We start from the raw sequence: 17,953 nt of genomic DNA, 5'->3' as shown, positions 1-17,953 counted from the left end.
GTGTGCCTCGGTTAACCATTTTAATAAACCTTTTAGACTTAAACACAGAATTCAAGCCAGCATTTAAGCTCCTGATCAGCAGCTGTGCCCTGTCTGGTTTCAGGGGAGAAATATTTCTCCCCGTCAGACAAAGACAGAAGCACTTGTTTCATTATTTCATTATATTTCTAAATAAAAATGCTTAACATCAAATTATTAGCTTTTCAACATGTCCAAAAGATGGTTATGTGTTGTAGTAGGCTGTTTGTCATAGGCAACATCTGTCACTGTTTTCTGGCTAAGATGTGGGTGGCGCCACATTTGCATATTGATATGCTCTCATGACAGCAGGGGGAAAATGTTTTTTAGTGCCACGCAGTCATAAAATGATTTACATGAGGCTTTTGTAAGGCCATGAGATTTTTCATGGATAAAACTTGTACGAAATGTAGTTTAAGGAAACACAGATGAGTTTTAGAACAACACTTGCTGCCAGAGAGGGTGTTTAAGAGTGACTAAAGTACAAGAAGTAGGGTAATTTGTGTTTTATAAATATTTACTGTAATGCTGCATAACAGCTGAAGCTGTAACCCAACTCACCTCATGAGGGTGGGAAGGTCTTACATCGTTGCTGCTGTTGGTGGGAGTATTTTATTTAGGAAAGCAAAGCCTGTCAGTAAGCCTGGCTTATTTTTATTCTTTATGCAGTGATGAGTGAAGATGTAAACTTTCAGCCAATGCTGCAGCCAACCAGAGCACCATTCCTCCCTCAATGTCCCAGGATATCCAGCTGGAAGTTTGTTAAAACACATTATGTAATGACTTTCTAACTGCAAAATCAACTGATCTGATTAAAGACTGAACCACCAGACCTCTTCACCTTTTTAACAAACTCTTTACAGTCCAGCAAGATGATGGTCACATATGCTTTCTTCTGCAGTGGGCTGAGAAACTAGCCAGGGTAAAGACAGAAAGATAAATGCAGAAATAACTAGAAAAGCACTCAGAGAGCGCAAACCTTCGCCAAGGCCTTTAGAAAGTTCCTGGATCCAAACAGTGATCCGGATCAACACCAGAATTAAAGCAGTTCTTCCTGTTCACAATTCATCCTGAAAATTTCACAAAAATCTGTCCATAACTTTTTTAGTTATCTTGAACACAAACAAACATACAAACAGATAAACACCAGTAAAACATAAACTCCTTGGCAGAGGAAACAACTAAATGAATCCTTTTTAAGATGAGTCTGAAACAGTCAGATATGGAAAACTTGAAAACTTTCAAGAAGGAATGTGACTGAGAAGTAAAGCCCTTTACAGCGGACTTCAATGTTTCTTAGTCAATATTTCTTAGAGACACGTACAACTGAGAAATAGAGGATTGATGTCATCTTTTATGGTGTGATTGATTACTTTAAAAAAAAAAAAAAAAAAAAAAAGCCACCATGCTTTCAAAATGGAAATAGAGCCATTACACTGTTTGTGCCTGGATGTAGATGCATTGCAGTGGTTCTGTTAATATGAACAGGAAAAGCTACTCTATTATAGTTCCTATAGGATGAATAGCACACAGTTTTGCTTTGCAAAATTCATTTACCACTTCAGACGTACGGGGTGGGGCAGGTGTTCGGTTTCATGAGGGAAAATAAGCCGCGCTGATTCAACAACAATGGGATTCTGCTCTCATCCTCACGCTCTGACAGCATGAAAAGATCTCACTCCTTTTTTTCCATTTGACTCAACTGGAAATTTATGGATAAATTTAAAACGCACAAAAAGCCTGAAATGACACACTTGTAAGAATATTATTATGAGTGTCTCTAACAAAGCATTATGCAAACGTTCTGTATTTACACTGCAGTTTTAGCGTCATACATGCAAACTGAGGGAAAATCGTTATGTAATCAGGTGGACATACTGTATAATTACAAAGGAAACCACAGACAGCTCCACTTCTTCCCTTTTCCCTTTAATTCTTTCTTCTAATGACTGTTTTTGTTGGGATGTCACCATTATTAGAAATGCAGCTGGAAAACACAGCAGCCACACATGGAGTAAATTAAGGTCAATAAACTAATTTATCCAGTGCAAAATTAATGCAAAGCTCTTAAAAGTTTAAGACTTTGTGTAATTTATTAGAATCCTGCATATCTTTCATCATTTACAGTGTTAACATCACAAAGCTCACTTTATGTTTCTTCTGATCGTTGATATCTTTTCTGATCTTTGATTGGACAGAAAGTCTAAAAAGACTGACAACACACTGCTGAAGGCACATGGTAGGTTATCTTTTATTTACTACCAAAGCAGGTATGAGGAAGGATTAGATGAATTTTTTACACTTCCATTGTATCGTCTTTAAATCTCTTTGTTCTTTGTGTATAAATTCTTTCTGACAACTCAGTGAAAAGACGGCCTGCTTTGTAGAATTGGCTGCGTTTCATTTCTCTTGCAACACACACACAGCAGATGTGGATTAAAGCATCTACATATGTTGTATCACCGCCTCTGACTATTGTTAAAAGACTGTTATTTACTTCCTAATTTCCATGGGAAGGTTCATTTGTTAATGCTGGTATTTTTTATTCTCACTGTGAGCTGGTGATTTACTTACTAGACTTTTGCATTAAAGAGTCGTGGAGTTTTTACCCGTTGCAGGTTTTACCTTCAGCTTAAGGCGTTCAACAAAAACGCAACAAGACCCTTTAATGAGGAGACTTTGATGCCAAAGTCAACATGCGGCTTCTTTTTCATTCTGATCATAATCACCACCAACTTATTTCCCTCCCAAACTTCAGGCGAATACTCCAGACTCCTGACTCCACCTTCAAAAAATGCTCTTCTGCCACATCTATACCTCATGTTTCACATAGAATGAGTTCAATATCCTTAAAGCCAAACATATATCCAAAATAAGATGCATTGTTTTTACTTATAAAATTATCAGTCAGGTAGAGGTACAGTAAGAAGCGCAGCCTTTTATGCTTCCATCTCTACCAGATGGCTCTGGCTCCTCCCAGACAGCTTGGTAAAACATTCCAGCCCACCTCTGGGAATCTGCTGGCTCCTGCACACTCACAGCCGAACTTCAGTCCGAATTTTTAAAGTAACCAAAAGTGGCTAATCTGACACGAAATGAAAGGACTAGTCGTGTTGGTCATGTTGGCCTGCTTTGCCGGTGCTCAGCACCAAGCGCTTATTGACTACTTGGAAAGGAGGCTGCTTGCTATCGAGGTAAGTCTCTCTTTACGTCCCTACTAAGCCCTGCGCTCCAGAGTCCCTCTGAGAGGAAACTTCCAGGGACACGGCAGAGGCAATGGAATGCAGATGTGGATGAAACCTGGGGAGAATACAGGAAAACACAGATCTTTTACATGTATGTGGTTATGAATGTCTTGTTTTAGCAAGTAAAACTGCAGCTCTAAACTTGGGTGTACATACTGTGATGTCCAAAAATGCAGTTTTTACTAGTGACATCATAGAAGTCTGTGATATTTTGTTGGTTATTCTCACAGAGCACATCGTGTCTGTGTGGAAACTCCTTTTTAAAGTGGCTATAATTTATTTAGTGTTTTAGAAACATCTCAGAAAAAGACAACATTCAAGCTTCTAATGGAGATCCTGTCATTTATACTGCAGTTCAGTCTGTACTCTCTGTCACAGTGCATCCGTAGCCCTCCAGGGATTTTTTTTAATGGTTAACCCTCCAAAGTACAGCTCAGTAACAGCACTTTCTCTGCTCAGTAAACTTGCATCACAGTTACTGATCACCTGCAGAGAGGAAATCTCATTTCCTTCATCCACAGCAAAGTCAGGATCTGCTGCAAAGCAGGACCAGTAGAGAGAGCTCGGAGCACTTTCCTGAAAGACACATGAGCATGGTGGATTCTTGCCACGTGTGGGTTGAAGCTGGCTGTTTGAAAGAGGAGTTTCTCCTCATTGTGGACCTACGCTGCAATGCATTCACCATACACAGCCCAGAATTACAACCTTGAGTGCTTTTTAGAAACCCATGTTTAATTACTGTATAAACAAACATCTGTGTATAATTTGCAATGAAATTCAATCAGCTTGCATTCAGACTCAGACTAAACTAATCAACTTTGTTAAAAACAGGACAGGATCTCCCTGTGGCACGAACAGACCACCCGCTACGCCTCTGAGCTGCGGGAGCTGAAACAGCAGATGGTGTCGCAGCTGGAGAGTCTAGATAAAGAAAAAGAAGCACTGAGAACGAATCTGGACAGTGTGGGGACACGTGTAGACCGGGTGGAGCGGGAGCTGGACTACTTGGAGACGCAGAACGGAGCTCAGCCGTGTGTAGATGTGGACGACAAGCTGATAGAGCAGCAGGTGACTCTGGTGAAAGAGAAGCAGAAGACTAAATACTTCAAACTCACAGGTGAGACATGTGGTAAAGGGTTTGTCAGTCAAAAGGAACAACACTTCTAAATATCACCACAACACATTTTCTTTTGTTAAACTAACTGAACTAGTCACTGTTTTTGTTATGGAGTAGTATGTAGAAATTATGCGAGGGGATAAACTCATTTCTTGTGATATTTCATGGAATTAACCAGAAACAAGCTACTCCTGATGGGACTGCTGGTAGTTTTGCAACATGAACTTTGTTTTTTGTTTTTTTTATAAAGCAGGATTAGAACCAGATTAGAACCTTAAAAGCAGGATTATATAATAAATTGTTCACTGACTAACATCATGACCAATCCATGTCATGCATGTTAATGTAAATCCTGAGAGAAGTGACAGCTTGGTGCAAGATTTAAAGCGTATCTACAATTGAACTAACTGGAACTGATTCTATGAGCATAATATAAGTTTGTCTAAACCTGAGACGTGTCGAGGTAGAAACTGGGCCATCAGCAGTTAAGTTTGTTCTCATGTCAAATAAAAGAGTAAAAGAAAATGTCAGAGTGCTTTAACTGTACAAGCGTTGCAAAGTTTGCTGTAAATGTCCATGTCTGTCCCTCGCCTGCAGACTGCAGTGACATGATCTCAAATATAAAAGCCATGAAGATCCTGAAGCGTGTTGGAGGACCTAAGGGCATGTGGACCAAAGACACCAGCAAGGCCTCCGGTAAGGTCTACATCTTTAACGGGACAGCTGAGGACACCATCAATGAGTTTGCCACTGTGCAGGACTTCACCCGCTCAACTGGCATGTCTCTGTCCACCAACCTGAAGCTGCCGTCTGCCTGGACGGGAACAGGACATGTGGTTCACAACAACTATGTGTATTACGTAAGTCAGGCAGAAGAGATCAGCGTGGTTAAATATGACATGGGAACTAATTCTGTGACAGACAGTGCGGTGTTTCCAGTGCAAGATCACGTTCCTGTGTACAGCCTGACCCCTGAGACGGTGATGGACCTGGCTGTGGACGAAGAAGGACTCTGGGCCATTTACGCCACAAAGCAGAACGAAAAGCACATCTCACTGGCTAAAATGGACGTCAAGTCGCTGGACATTGAGCAGATGTGGGACACAAACTGTCCGAGAGAGAACGCAGAGGCAGCCTTCGTCATCTGCAGCACTCTGTATGTGGTGTACAACACCAAGCAGCCCGGTCGCTCACGACTGCAGTGTGTGTTTGACGTCAACGACATGGTGACCAATGAGGACGCACCGCTGGTTTACTTTCCGAAACGCTACGGATCCCACTCCAGCCTGAAGTACAATCCACAGGAACAGATGCTGTACGCCTGGGACGATGGCTACCAGATCCTGTACAAGCTTCTCATGAAAAAGAAGCTGGAGATTTGAGGGTAGAAGTAACGCATCTTCCGAATCCACTCTTCAAACCTGGATGCAGTAGTTAAATATGTAGGTTTGACACAATGTCATCATACGTCATCACTATATTTCTAATGTAGGAAACCGATTAGTTCTTTCCTTACAAATCAGTCGTAATCAAGCCTAAATAAAAGAAACTAATGTAACATTTTTTTTAGATATATTATGTCTAAAACATTTTCTCATGATTTATTCCTAATCAGACCACACTGCACATCCATCTGTCCATGAGTTATATTTGCTGTTGTTGTCCCAGTGACATCATGTGCTGTTAGTTTACAACAGGTTTAAAAAAATGAAAATATTCCCTTCACATTTGCATTTTGTCTTATTTTCTGGGGAGTCCTTTTAGTTTTGTGTGTGCATTGATACAACATAATGCTAATCATCATCATCATCAACAGATATCACCCTCGAGTGTCACCAGAATGTCAGAATATGTGCAAAAACTCGCTAGCTGGCTGGCTCTGTTGCATTTCCCTATATGACTAAAAGCACCTTCACATGAACAAACAGCACCACTATTTGGTCACATATCCAATATACTGCATGAGTTTATTTATATCTAAATATATCCATTTCCTAGTTTTATTGTGTTTGTTTCCCACTATGATTATTTTTCCTTTATTATTCATTATAAAAATATACATCAAACTAAAGCTGTTCAACAATCAGACTTTGTTTCTACAGTATTTTGTGTTGTTGACCGATTGATGGGCTGATTTTTAAACTGGAACTATAAATTACACTTTTAATTTTAATAAGAAATCTTTTTAAATCTTCAGTGCAGACCCATCACCTCATCTTCAAACACAACCAACATCTCATTGACGCTTTCAAAACTATCTTTACAATTACTTGGTATCTATTTAAGCATTAAATGTTCCATAGTTTCTTTAGTGGCAAAGTTTAACAATGTAAATTATTTTAAGAAAAAGTTCAAACACTTTTACTTTACAAATAGTACGTTTGATAGGTCTGACTGCATTATTTATTAAAGCTTTGTGAGGGATGATTGATTTAATAATAGACGGTCTGACTGGTATTTGCGCTTCACACTGTATTTGGCAGCATCATCATCATCTGATTCCACTTAGCTGGACCGTTTTGGCTCCTCAGCACCAAAACGCCACATTAACTTAACATGCAGATACAAACAGTAACAGTTATTTAAACAACTTTATTTTTTTTCCCAACTGTACATAAACAATATCTATAAAAATTGTTAATTATGTTTGGATAAAATCTATGGTAACAAAGAGGCAAAAACAAATTCTGTAAAATACGGGACATTTCTACATCAAAGCCTCGCTTTCAAACAAAAGGTGCCGTTTTAAAAACCCCTCAAGATAATTTGGACCCAAATTCTGAAAACAGCTGCAAGAAAAATCAACCTGGAGTCTTAGCCGTTTTGGCTGCAGGTGGTCGTCAGTCCATCTCTCCCAGATGCTGCTCCAGGTTACAAATGTCTCCATTTCTTATTTGCACAACTCCCACTAATCTATTTAATCATACTCGCTTCTAACCAAGCGCCTTTTTGAACTTCAGACTGCATCCGAAAGCCAACATATCATTCAAGTTGGGGATTTTTACTGGTCAAACTGACCCGAACTCAAAGCACATCCCGCATCACAAATAATACATCGATTATGAGAGTTGCATGTATGAGGGCATATATTTAAAATTACAGTTAAACACAGAACTGTTAGAAACATCAAGGCTGAAAAATTAGCAAAAGTTTCAGGACAAATAGCTTCTGGTTGGCAAAAGAATCGGAATATATCCGATTGTGTCCAGGTTCTGTCTCCAGTTCAGGCACAGTCCCGCAGCGAGACAAGGTCGTCCTTATTGCTTAGATATTGTTGGTATTGGAATAACCTGATATGCTGCACATGTCAGAGTCTCAGATGAGGAGCTGGCATGGTGACGTCCCGGAAGAATCGATGTAGAAGTGCATTTTTGGCGGAAAGCCTTTTGTTAGGATCATAATTCAGCATTTCCTATGAAACAGAATGAAATAGTCAATAAAAACAGTCATGTTGTAAACTCCTTAAAAGGTAAGAATGGCTCAATTTTAATATACGGAGGATATCTTATAAGATGTTAATGCGTTCAGGCAGTCTTTTCAGACTGTTTTCGTGGCATGTGTGAATTTGACTGCTGTCTAAACTGAGAGCAAAAACTTGAGGGAAAAAATTTAAATAAATTTCACGTAACATTTTTGTTAGTCTTTTTAACCAAATTTCACTAAAACCCTCAATTAAAGAAATCCCTGCAAACCCACCATTTCAACCAAGCACATGATTAAGTAATAAATCTATTAATAAATACAAAATGCTCTCACTGCAAGCAGTTCTCGTCCGTCCTCATCAAGAAGCGGCACCACTTTGGATAAATCTTGCCGAGCCCATTTGGGGAAAGATGGTTTGTAGTCTGGCATTGATGTGACTCCAGGCCAGACTATCTCATCAGGTGTGCCCAAGGTGCGAAAGATTCTGAATAACTGGTCAATCTCTGAGTCACCTGGAAATAAAGCTCTTCTGGTGATCTGTGCACAGAGAGACGCAGGTAATCTCCATGTTAAGACATCAGTACAGCATTGTGCGAAAGCTTCTCTTGAGACAGATGAGGTTAAGTGACCTACCATTTCAGCAAAGATGCATCCCAGGCTCCAGATGTCCACAGCTGTGGAGTAGTATTTACAGCCAAGGAGAATTTCTGGTGCTCTGTACCAAAGTGTTACTACCTGATAAACATCACAGAGGTATATTTGTGAGGGAAATAAACAAAACAAACACCATTTCAGTCATCAAAAACTGCATAAAAAACATGGTAGGAATCAACAGGAAAAACTCTGTGAACCAGCTCTTACAGACATTACAAAAAGAAAAAGTAGTAAACATTTTACTATACTTTGTAATCATTGGTAGACACTGTCGAGATGAAGTAAGAGTCAATTTGCCTGAGGACAAGGTCAATAACTTTACCACAAAGTGTGGAAATAAAACCTTTTGTTTAAAAAGCATATGGACATGTTTAAACAAGGGTAGTGCACACCTTACCTCATGTGTATATGTGCGGACAGGTACTCCAAAGGCCCTCGCCAAACCAAAATCAGCCAGCTTGATTTCCCCTTGGGCGTTGATGAGGAGGTTCTGAGGTTTCAGGTCTCGGTGGAGAACTCTGTGAGAGTGACAGAAGGCCAAGCCTTGGAGCAGCTGGAAAAGATAACTCTAAAAATACAAAATCATATAGGCACAAGTCAACTCCAACATCCACAGAATATGAACTCATAAATTCTTATAAATCTCAAAGAATCTGAAGTTTTGATTACCTTAACCAAAGGCAGTGGGATGCCAGTGACTGTGGACGTGTCCATAAACTTTTTCAGATCCTGGTGTAGAAACTCAAAAACAAGGTAAAGTTTGTTCTCTGTGTGGATGACGTCCCGCAATCTGAAACACAAAGACAGAAGAGGCTGGTTCGAAACCTAATACTGTAATTAGCATAAACATGGTGTAAACAGGATTTAAATAAAGTTGCAACATTTAGGACTTACTTGACAATATTTGGGTGACTGAGTTCTTTGAGAAGTGATATTTCTCTGATGGCTGTGCTTGGTACCCCCTCTGTCTCCCTGGATAAAATCAACAGCAAATCAGTTTTTTCCAAGTTAAATTAATGTCATTTAAACTCATCTGTCATTCCCAGTAGCTTGGATAGTGATAACATGAGCCGACACCTTCAGAATTTCACAATAATGTACAATTATTGTCATGAAAAAGCAGTAATAAATCATGGCAAAATCACTCAAGTCAAGAGACTGATAAGCGCCATACCAAGGATTTGGCTTTCTGAGTGATGAGAAACACTAAACAATAACCCACTGATACAACCTGGCACCATTTTAAAATACACTATTTTTGCACAGAACCACCAATCTAGGCTTTTATTTTCATATTAAAAATATCCCCCACATTTTCAGCAGTGACGTAAGAGCTTATGATCATACTTGCTTGCAGTTGAACGAAAATTTTAGTTAAATGATGTTCAATTGAAGAAATTCAGTATATTTATATGTGACATATTTTCCCCCTTTGTAAGACTTTTATTATAACTCTGTGAAGGGAAGTTAAATAGCAATAGTTGATTGTAAATGCATAAGTTGACTTTAGTTAATAAATACAGTGATAAATCGCTGATCATAAACTGGTGAACTATACAGATAATTAACTATAGACCAATATAAGCATTTCATCATTTCATTTTACGGTAATTCAAGGAAACTAGCAGAGTTTAACTAAAAGGTTTTATAAAATCTGGAGTAAAATGACAGTAGCTGTTAGCATCGCTGACGTTAGCTCGTGATGATCAGACGATAATCAATATATATTTACTCACGTGTCAAGTCTGATTTTCTTCAGCGCAACAGTTTCTCCGGTCACTTTGTTCTTGGCCTTATAAACTACACCATACGTCCCTTCTCCTATCTTCTCCACCTTCTGAAAAGTATCCATTTTTGCACAAGTGCTCGGGGTTTAGCCTCTTAGCAAAGAGCCGTGGCTTTGTGTCGGAGCTAGCAGCTGCTCGGCGGCTAAAGGGACAGACGTCAACGTAAACGCGGGGACCAACATATAATTAACTCCTGTTCCCGTAAACTTCATGCGGTCCAGACACGCCGCTGCTGAAAGACGGGAGTTCCCGTGGAGGATAAACTCTCTCAGGTCTGAACGCAGGAAACAAAAACCTAAGAGACGGTCATTTGTAGATCCTGATGGTTAAAATATCCGTAAATACGAGGATTAGCTCGGCGGTTGCTTCTGGTGAAAACACTGAACCAAGACAACAGCGTTTCCCGCGTTGTACCGGGAGCGTTTGTTTTTGTACTCGGGACACACCGATTACTGGAGGGTTTTTTTTGCTCAGTCTCTTATATCCGTTCGGGAAAACATTACATATAGCAGTGAAATCTTTATCTGAATCAAATATTTTTTGGATTATATTTCAGCGATGTTTGTATTCCTGGCTTCATGGTAAACAGGTATAAATCGGGGGACGTTAACGCCAGGATGAAAAAGAGAAACCAACAAGCGCTCACACTGATCACATGGTCAGAAAGTGATGACGTCAGACCTTACGCTCTTCGACCAGTCTCTCTCTCTCTCTCTCTCTCTCTCTCTCTGTTGGTTTATCAGCGACACTACTAGTAATGTCAGTTAATTTATAGTAGCACAATACTCATTGAATAAGATTATAATTTAAGAACTATCTTATTTGAACCATTTATTTTGTGTTTCCTTACAGGCCTTTTTAGAAATTACATTTTAACTTGGTGTATAATGCACTTGCTTTAGTTAAAGAGAAGATAAAAATTATTGTATCTCTCTTACATACTACTAAGCTAATGTCAGCTATCTTAACTTTACAGGAAAAAAGAAAAAGTACTAATTTAAGCTTACATATTGTTTAATAAAATTTACTAAATATAAGCAATATAAAGTCAGAGTTCTTCACAATTTGAGATAGTTCTTATTTCATGAAAGTACACTTTTAAATATAAAAGGGGGCATACATTCAGAAATAAACAAAACATTAAGCAAACAAATTAGGAGCCATAAAATATTTACAAATAGCCTAAATCAACAGGTAAAAAATCCTTATCTGAAATAAAAACACATTACAAGAAAGCTCTTAAATAGTCTTGGATTATTCAGGAAGTTCTGTTTTCTTAATAATTTATTCATTTGTTTCTTTGTTCACGTGATATAAAGAAGCCAACAGGAGAGAGCAAACAGAAATGCTATTAACATGTTGAGAGGAGCAAACATAAAGCAGAACATACAGGCATCTTTCAACAAGACCTCACAAATCAAACCTCTAGATTTAAGCAATTTTCTAGTTTGTTTGAAGCCTAGAATTTTTCAAAAAGTTGTACTATAATGAAGAAAAAGACTAAAACACTGAAATACATCATGTAGCCTGTGAGCCGAGCAGTTCCCATCATGTCGGAATGAACTGCATAGAATGAAGAAGGGTGACTAGCTCTCTCTAGTGGCAGTAACTCGCCTATGTGGTAAATACAAGTCTCTTTGTTTTCAACAGCGTTGGTCTGTCTGTCTGCTAGCAGCAAATCTCAAATAGTTACAAACAGATTTTGATTGAATTTTCTGGAAATCTCAGACATAAAATAAAGAAAAAGTGTTTAGATTTTGGGGATGATCTGGATCCAGTACTTTTTAAAGGATGTTCACTTTGGGACATATATGACTATTTTTTTTTCATATAAGCTCTAGCTGTAAATGATTTTTTTTTACAATATTTGTTGTCACGTCTGCCCTTTCTGAGTGTTTCTAGTTTAGTACTTTTTCTGTCATTTCCCCATCTGTAACAGCCTGATCGCAGAAAGAGTGCCAGCTCTTATTAACCCCTTTGTCTCTTTATTGTTCCACAGATGATAATTTTAATGGGTTTTTACATCAGATGTTTTAAAATGAGAAAATATGATTATAATTTTCATGTTTGTATCTAATGAAATAAATTATGATGATGCTTCACAACTGAGTGCAGCTCATTTACAGTATGATTAGAATATTTAATAACGCAGTTTGTTGAAGTTAAAGTAAAAGCTGTCTTTTTGTTTTCACTGCATATGGATTCTTCTGGTCATGTGCGTCCCTCTGGCTTTGTGTTTCTCTTGGGCGGCGGATGGATTAAACTTTTCTAAACCTTGGGACAGAAATTAGCCACTGCTTTCTGTATTAGCCCTTCCATGCTTTGTCAGATGCAACAAAGGGCCCAAGCTGGAACCAAACAAAGTACAACCTTGGATGCTTTTATCTCTAATGATACTTTTTTTTCTATTAGACCATCTGGCGAGAACAAAATGACATTGAAGGCTAAAGTAGCTCCAGTTTTTAAAAATACAAAAACTAATTAGCCTGAGCAAGTCGCCAGGAGACTTATAGAAAATACAGCCATGTTATCAGTAAAACTGTTAACTTCTGCTTTGTTTGTTATGAGAAATAAATGTATATTGATCTGACATATGAGCCAGAATGATCAATAAGTCAGATGTTCTTGGCTGCATGAGGAAGATGCCCTTGTCTGCTCAGACATAGAAAGCATTGATAGCAATACTGCACATGATCACAGCTCAGAGGTTTCATACGTCTCAGCTCAGCAGATTTATATTAAAAATGACGTCTCTGGACACCACACAGAAGCTATTTCTCATTTTATTGTATGTTAGGTCATTTACTCTTTCTAGTTTTTCTTCATAGTTCATCAACATATCTGTTAGTTTCTCAAAAAATAATTTGGGATAATTATTTTTGATCAATTAAAAAAGACCCCTAAATGTCTCAATGTTTATTTTTCAGTCTCTGGAATGAGCTGGAGTTTCCTTTTATTCTTCCTAACTTGGAGGGCAGATCCAGAAGGGTTTGTTTAGAAACAATCAAAATGGAAATGGTTGATTTTGAACAATTCTTTTTCATCAATAGGATCTAGATCTTGGATCTGGTAAAAACTGATGTGATGAATGGCTGTTGTTCTTGTCTTCCTTTATCATAATTCAGAATTATGGATACTTCAAGCTGTTTGGGGTCATAAATATCCCATTTTAAGTAGATTAAATCAGGATCAGTTTGTTTAATACATGAGCAATACTGAATGGCAGTTTTTGTGTCTGTGAAGTGAATTTCCTGCATGATCCAGACAGCCATATTGATCTGCTTTTAAATGGCCTTTTATTACTTTTTAGTCAATTCTCTTTGTTCCATAAGCTTGTTCTGCTTTCCAGCTCCACTTTATAGAGCAACCCACAGCTGACTGTGTGGGCAAAAAACTATTATTTTCAAGTCTTGCTATAGAGTTTTGACATCATGAAAATGAATCTCAGTCTCAGGATCTCAAGACCATCACAACGTAGATAATATTCTTTGGAGACTAATGAGGAAAGAAGTTAAAGGTTGGCTATTTGTGGTATGTTAAGTCAGGTGCTCTTTGGGAGGATTTATTCCCTCCTGAAATCTGTTGTGAGCACATGAGGGGTCACATGCAGTGCAGCCTGAACAGTGTCTTAGACATGAGACAACAACTCTGAGAAATCCACCATTCATTGTGATAATAAAGCTTAGAATGACTGTCTTCTGATCAAAACGCTTGGTTGGATGTTCCTCCTCTATGTAAAACAAAAAATTAAATTAAATTAAATAAACAAAACAGTGCAGATAAATAATGTTTGCTGTTTACTCACCTTAACCTCTTTTATAATCCATATTTATTTTATCTATTTAAGCTTCTACAGACATAGTATAATGATCATGCAGTTTTCTTACTCTTGTCTCCAGACAACCAGTAAAATTAAAGCAGTCAAGATATTATTGTAGATTTTCAGCTTTAATTCAAGGAGTTAATGACACTAAAATACTAAATTAACAGCAGAAGTGACAGTTGCTTTAAAGTGAGCGTCACCATTTAAGGATTTTGGGTCAGTGATGGCTTTTATTTGAAATAGTCTTGACAGGAAAGCGGTTGGACAGAGAAGGAAACAACCTGCAGCATTCGGTCCCAACCCGGGATTAAATCATGGGCTGAGTGTGTTGAAGAGCTTTAGCCTCTGCATGGGTAAAACCTCAGCCACTTGAGTGGCCCAGTGCCACCATTCTTTACAGGCTCAAAAGTAATCAGACATATCTATAGTTATAAGACTAGATGTTCTTAATTTGGAGCCAACCATTTCTTCTGTTTTTTCAGCTTTAGATGCTTGTTAGTTGCTTTTAAACAACTAACAAGATCGCAAATGTTAACATTCAGAATTATTTTTCTCCACAAAGCTCATCGTCCAGGAGGGGCTTAAAGTAGAGTCACCATTCTTCCAAATCAAAACTTCCCAGACCGAGTTGCTCAGGCATCTGGGCAGGATGCGTCCTGGATGCTTTGCTGGTGTGGTATTCCCACCAGGAAGAGGTTCGAAGGACCCAGGAGACTCTGAAAAGACTTTGTGTCTTCTCTGGCCGGAGGATGCATAATGTTATAACTCCTATCGGCTCCTCAGAAAGTGAAACACGGCAGCCCACTGCTCTCTAGTAAATAGATGGCTAAGACAGCCAAATTTCAACAATCAGGACTAATAAAGTAAAACTTCTTAGTATGATGTTTTCCCAGGGAGAGCTGGAAGAAGCTACTGAGGAAAGGCTTGTCTGGGCTTCCCTGATCGCTGATGAGCAGTAAAAGATGAATGCTTGTCTTGAGTTATCCATGTGCATTAGAAAACTCTATTCCAGTTTCACTTATGGAAACTCTTGCTTTCTCTGTCAAAAAACTTTCTGATAGAACTTATATGTCTTGTTTTAGTTTGTGCTTCAGTGTATGAGTTTTTTTCCTCTGTATGTTCGGACCGCGTCATTCTGGCGCGGCCCAGAGTTACATGACCTTTTTTTTCCTCGACCCGCCTCTCATGATCCTAATGTATCTCTGTTCTTATCTATTGTAAGGCAGCGCCGGTAAACTGGCTGCACGGCCTAAGCTTAAGCTTGGCTCTGTTACTCTTTTGTCATTAATGTTACAAGTCTGTATGTCAAACCTTGGACGAGCTGGGTTGAACTCTGAATTTCCCCTCGGGGATGAATAAAGTATCTTTGATTTGATTTGATTTGATATACACGAACAGCCACAGAGCATTTCGCTCTCAGACTGCAGGTTTACTTGTGGTTCCAGAGTTTCTACGAGTACGATGGGATGAAGAGCCTTTGGCTATCAAGCTACGCTCCTATGGAGCCAGCTCCCAGTTTGGGTTTGGGAGGCAAACAACTACCTTTAAGATAAAATTTTTAGATTAATTTTATAGTTAGGGATGGTCTAACCATCTCTTATGTGCTGCCATGGGCTTAGACTGCTGAGGAACATCCCATAATGCACTGAGCACTTCCTCTTCATTTCTCTGCTCGTTTTCTTCTATATAGAAACACATGGCAGTCATGGCATCATTAACGTATTTCTCCTTATTCTGCAGGTCTTTCTGAATAAAAGTTGCAGTGCATGTAGGTCTCCTTGTCCTGTCTTCCTCATTACAACTGGACGAAGCAGATGACTGCCTGATGACATAGCCCTGAGCCGGGTTCTGCCAGAGGTTTGTCCGTCCTGTTAAAAGGGATTTTTTTCTGTCGCCCCGTGTAGCTCTGGATGGGGATTAGATCCAAGTTGAGACTCAATGCAATCTGCTGGTTTTTCCTTAATAGACTATTTATTATGAATCGGCTCAAATTGATGTGACTGTAAAGAGCCCTGAGAGGACATTGTTGTGAAGTGACGCTATACAAATAAACTTGGATTGGGTTTAATTGATGTTGCATAAAACCACAGAATGGTTTAAATTACTTCTGTAATAAAAAGCATAATAAAGCAATTTTTTCGGAGTTTACAGCGTTCATGTTGTTCATCTTAATACAGTTTTTTCTGTAATGGCACCAAATGCTTAATCTTTAAGTTTTGTCAGACTTTATTTAAACAATTCCCTACTGACATAAACAGCATTGATTTAATTGTAAAATGCCAAAAGCAAATAAAATATTTTGCATTCATCCTCACATTTTTCCCAATGAACTTTCCTTTTGACCCTAATTTGCTGTAGTTTGTATAATTTTATCACAACAACATGCTAATTGCTTTGAGAGCACAGAACAAAAACTTCAAACAAAAAACAATGTTATAGAGTAACACCTAACAAAAAATAATTAACATTTAAGTAATTAACAAAAAAAAAAGACTCAGACTTTGTTTAATCTCACAGTGAAAAAATGACTTGTTATGATGTAGAGTGAAATTTTGAGTAACTTTAAAAGGTAATTAAAGCTACATTTCTCTTTGGATGTGTCGCTTTTAAGACGAGACACTGGAAACTTTACCTGACTTATGATAATAATTATTAGATTGTTTATATTTTTACTCCATTAATCCTGAAGACTGGATGGGTTTTGCTGTTCTTGTCAGTCTTTAGGCCGTACAGCAGTTCCTCAGTCAGACTGAGGTTTGGTCTTGAACAGAACCATTCTCCCATCTTTCTGTATTTTCTCTTAATCCAAACAAGCGTTGCTCGGTGGTCTCCAGCCATACATACATGATTTATCTTTAAACAGTGGCTTTTCCTGGGAATTAGTTCTGGCTTATGCATAAACTCTCCAACCTTTGGTATGAAGCTTTTGCCTTGCTTTTACTTCTCTAATAATCTTACTTGTCTGGATGTTGTTTTTTGTTGGCAAGAAATAATTTTGGAAATTTAAACAAAATGTGAATTTAATAAAGGCATACCAGGTGAATTAAAGTCGTTTTAGGTATTTAATAATATTATTCTATGGTTTTCTCTTTCTGAATGAAAGTTTAGATTACAAAGGAAGGTCTGAGCATGTGTGTGTGTGTGTGTGTGTGTGTGTGTGTGTGTGTGTGTGTGTGTGGCTGCGAGTGAGGAGTCACTGATCTGCAGCAGCCTGAGGTGAACAGCAGGATGAGGAAATAAAAAGATGCTATTGAATGGGTGCCCACACACTGATCTTGTGATGTCCATGCACACATAGTTGTGAGGTCATGTTTCAATCTCAGGCATAACTCAAGTTTTCCTAACAGTTGCCTTAACAATATCCTGAAAGTATTCTGTGATTTTCCAGTTCTGAATTTTAGAATATCTGTCCAATGGTTTTCATTTCAATTGTTAACATGCACGGCATATTTTCTTTCCTGTAAATTCGTGTTTATCACCAGAGCTGTGCATCAAGTCTAACTCTAAATGTGTCTTAGCAGTAAAAAGAAAAGAACACAGTTCATGTTATTTTTTTTAATGTAAAATCATGAAAAATCTTAAAATGAAACATTTTCAAATGAATAAATTATATTAAATGAATGAAAAATACTTTATTTATCCCAGAAGGAGATTTAAATTATGTGTAAGTTGTTGTTGTTTTTTATTATTTAATTAAAACAACATAACTTATAACAAATAAAACACAGCCAAAGACGTGCAAACTGAGCCCAGTCTTTTCTTACTGAGGGTGGTGCCAGTTTACAGACTCCCAGTGATGTCAGAGGTGAAAACAAATTTTATGGTAATTCAGATCCAAGGCCGTTTTAAAGAGAGCGAGATGCTTGGAAGGTCTCTGGGAGTTGTG

The 17,953-nt window shown here is 38.2% G+C and overlaps 2 protein-coding genes across 4 annotated transcripts; one reads left to right on the top strand and one right to left on the bottom strand.

The window, feature by feature from the left end:
- Positions 1–3,051: 3,051 nt before the first annotated feature.
- Positions 3,052–6,392, top strand: olfml3b (olfactomedin-like 3b). The gene is made up of 3 exons (XM_079242940.1): positions 3,052–3,212; positions 4,095–4,380; positions 4,978–6,392. Exons 1-3 carry the CDS (start codon positions 3,114–3,116, stop codon positions 5,760–5,762), a joined length of 1,170 nt encoding a protein of 389 aa, XP_079099066.1. The 5' UTR covers positions 3,052–3,113; the 3' UTR covers positions 5,763–6,392.
- Positions 6,393–7,573: 1,181 nt separating this feature from the next.
- cdk2 (cyclin dependent kinase 2) lies at positions 7,574–10,309 on the bottom strand (the record flags this gene model as incomplete). Of its 3 annotated transcripts, XM_079242685.1 has the most annotated exons (7): positions 7,574–7,792; positions 8,137–8,340; positions 8,437–8,538; positions 8,855–9,025; positions 9,127–9,247; positions 9,352–9,429; positions 10,194–10,309. In XM_079242685.1, the coding sequence occupies 7 exons, from the start codon at positions 10,307–10,309 to the stop codon at positions 7,688–7,690; spliced, it is 897 nt and encodes a 298-aa protein (XP_079098811.1). In that variant the 3' UTR covers positions 7,574–7,687. The 3 variants fall into 3 exon arrangements, with proteins under 3 accessions (XP_079098811.1, XP_079098812.1, XP_079098813.1); XM_079242686.1 differs by lacking the exon at positions 8,437–8,538; XM_079242687.1 differs by lacking the exons at positions 8,437–8,538; positions 9,352–9,429.
- Positions 10,310–17,953: the final 7,644 nt, after the last annotated feature.

The sequence above is a fragment of the Telmatherina bonti genome (genome assembly GCF_933228915.1).
Source record: "Telmatherina bonti genome assembly, chromosome: 6".
Classification (NCBI taxonomy): domain Eukaryota; kingdom Metazoa; phylum Chordata; class Actinopteri; order Atheriniformes; family Telmatherinidae; genus Telmatherina; species Telmatherina bonti.
The sequence above is the reverse complement of the archived record's forward strand: the minus strand, read 5'-3'. Positions and strand labels throughout refer to the sequence as shown.

Excerpts from the sequence above, each read along its gene's own strand:
- olfml3b (XM_079242940.1), top strand. The coding sequence starts at position 3,114 with ATGAAAGGACTAGTCGTGTTGGTCATGTTGGCCTGCTTTGCCGGTGCT. Across the intron at positions 3,213-4,094 it reads GGAGGCTGCTTGCTATCGAG|GACAGGATCTCCCTGTGGCA; the intron begins GTAAGTCTCTCT and ends TGTTAAAAACAG. Across the intron at positions 4,381-4,977 it reads TAAATACTTCAAACTCACAG|ACTGCAGTGACATGATCTCA; the intron begins GTGAGACATGTG and ends CCTCGCCTGCAG.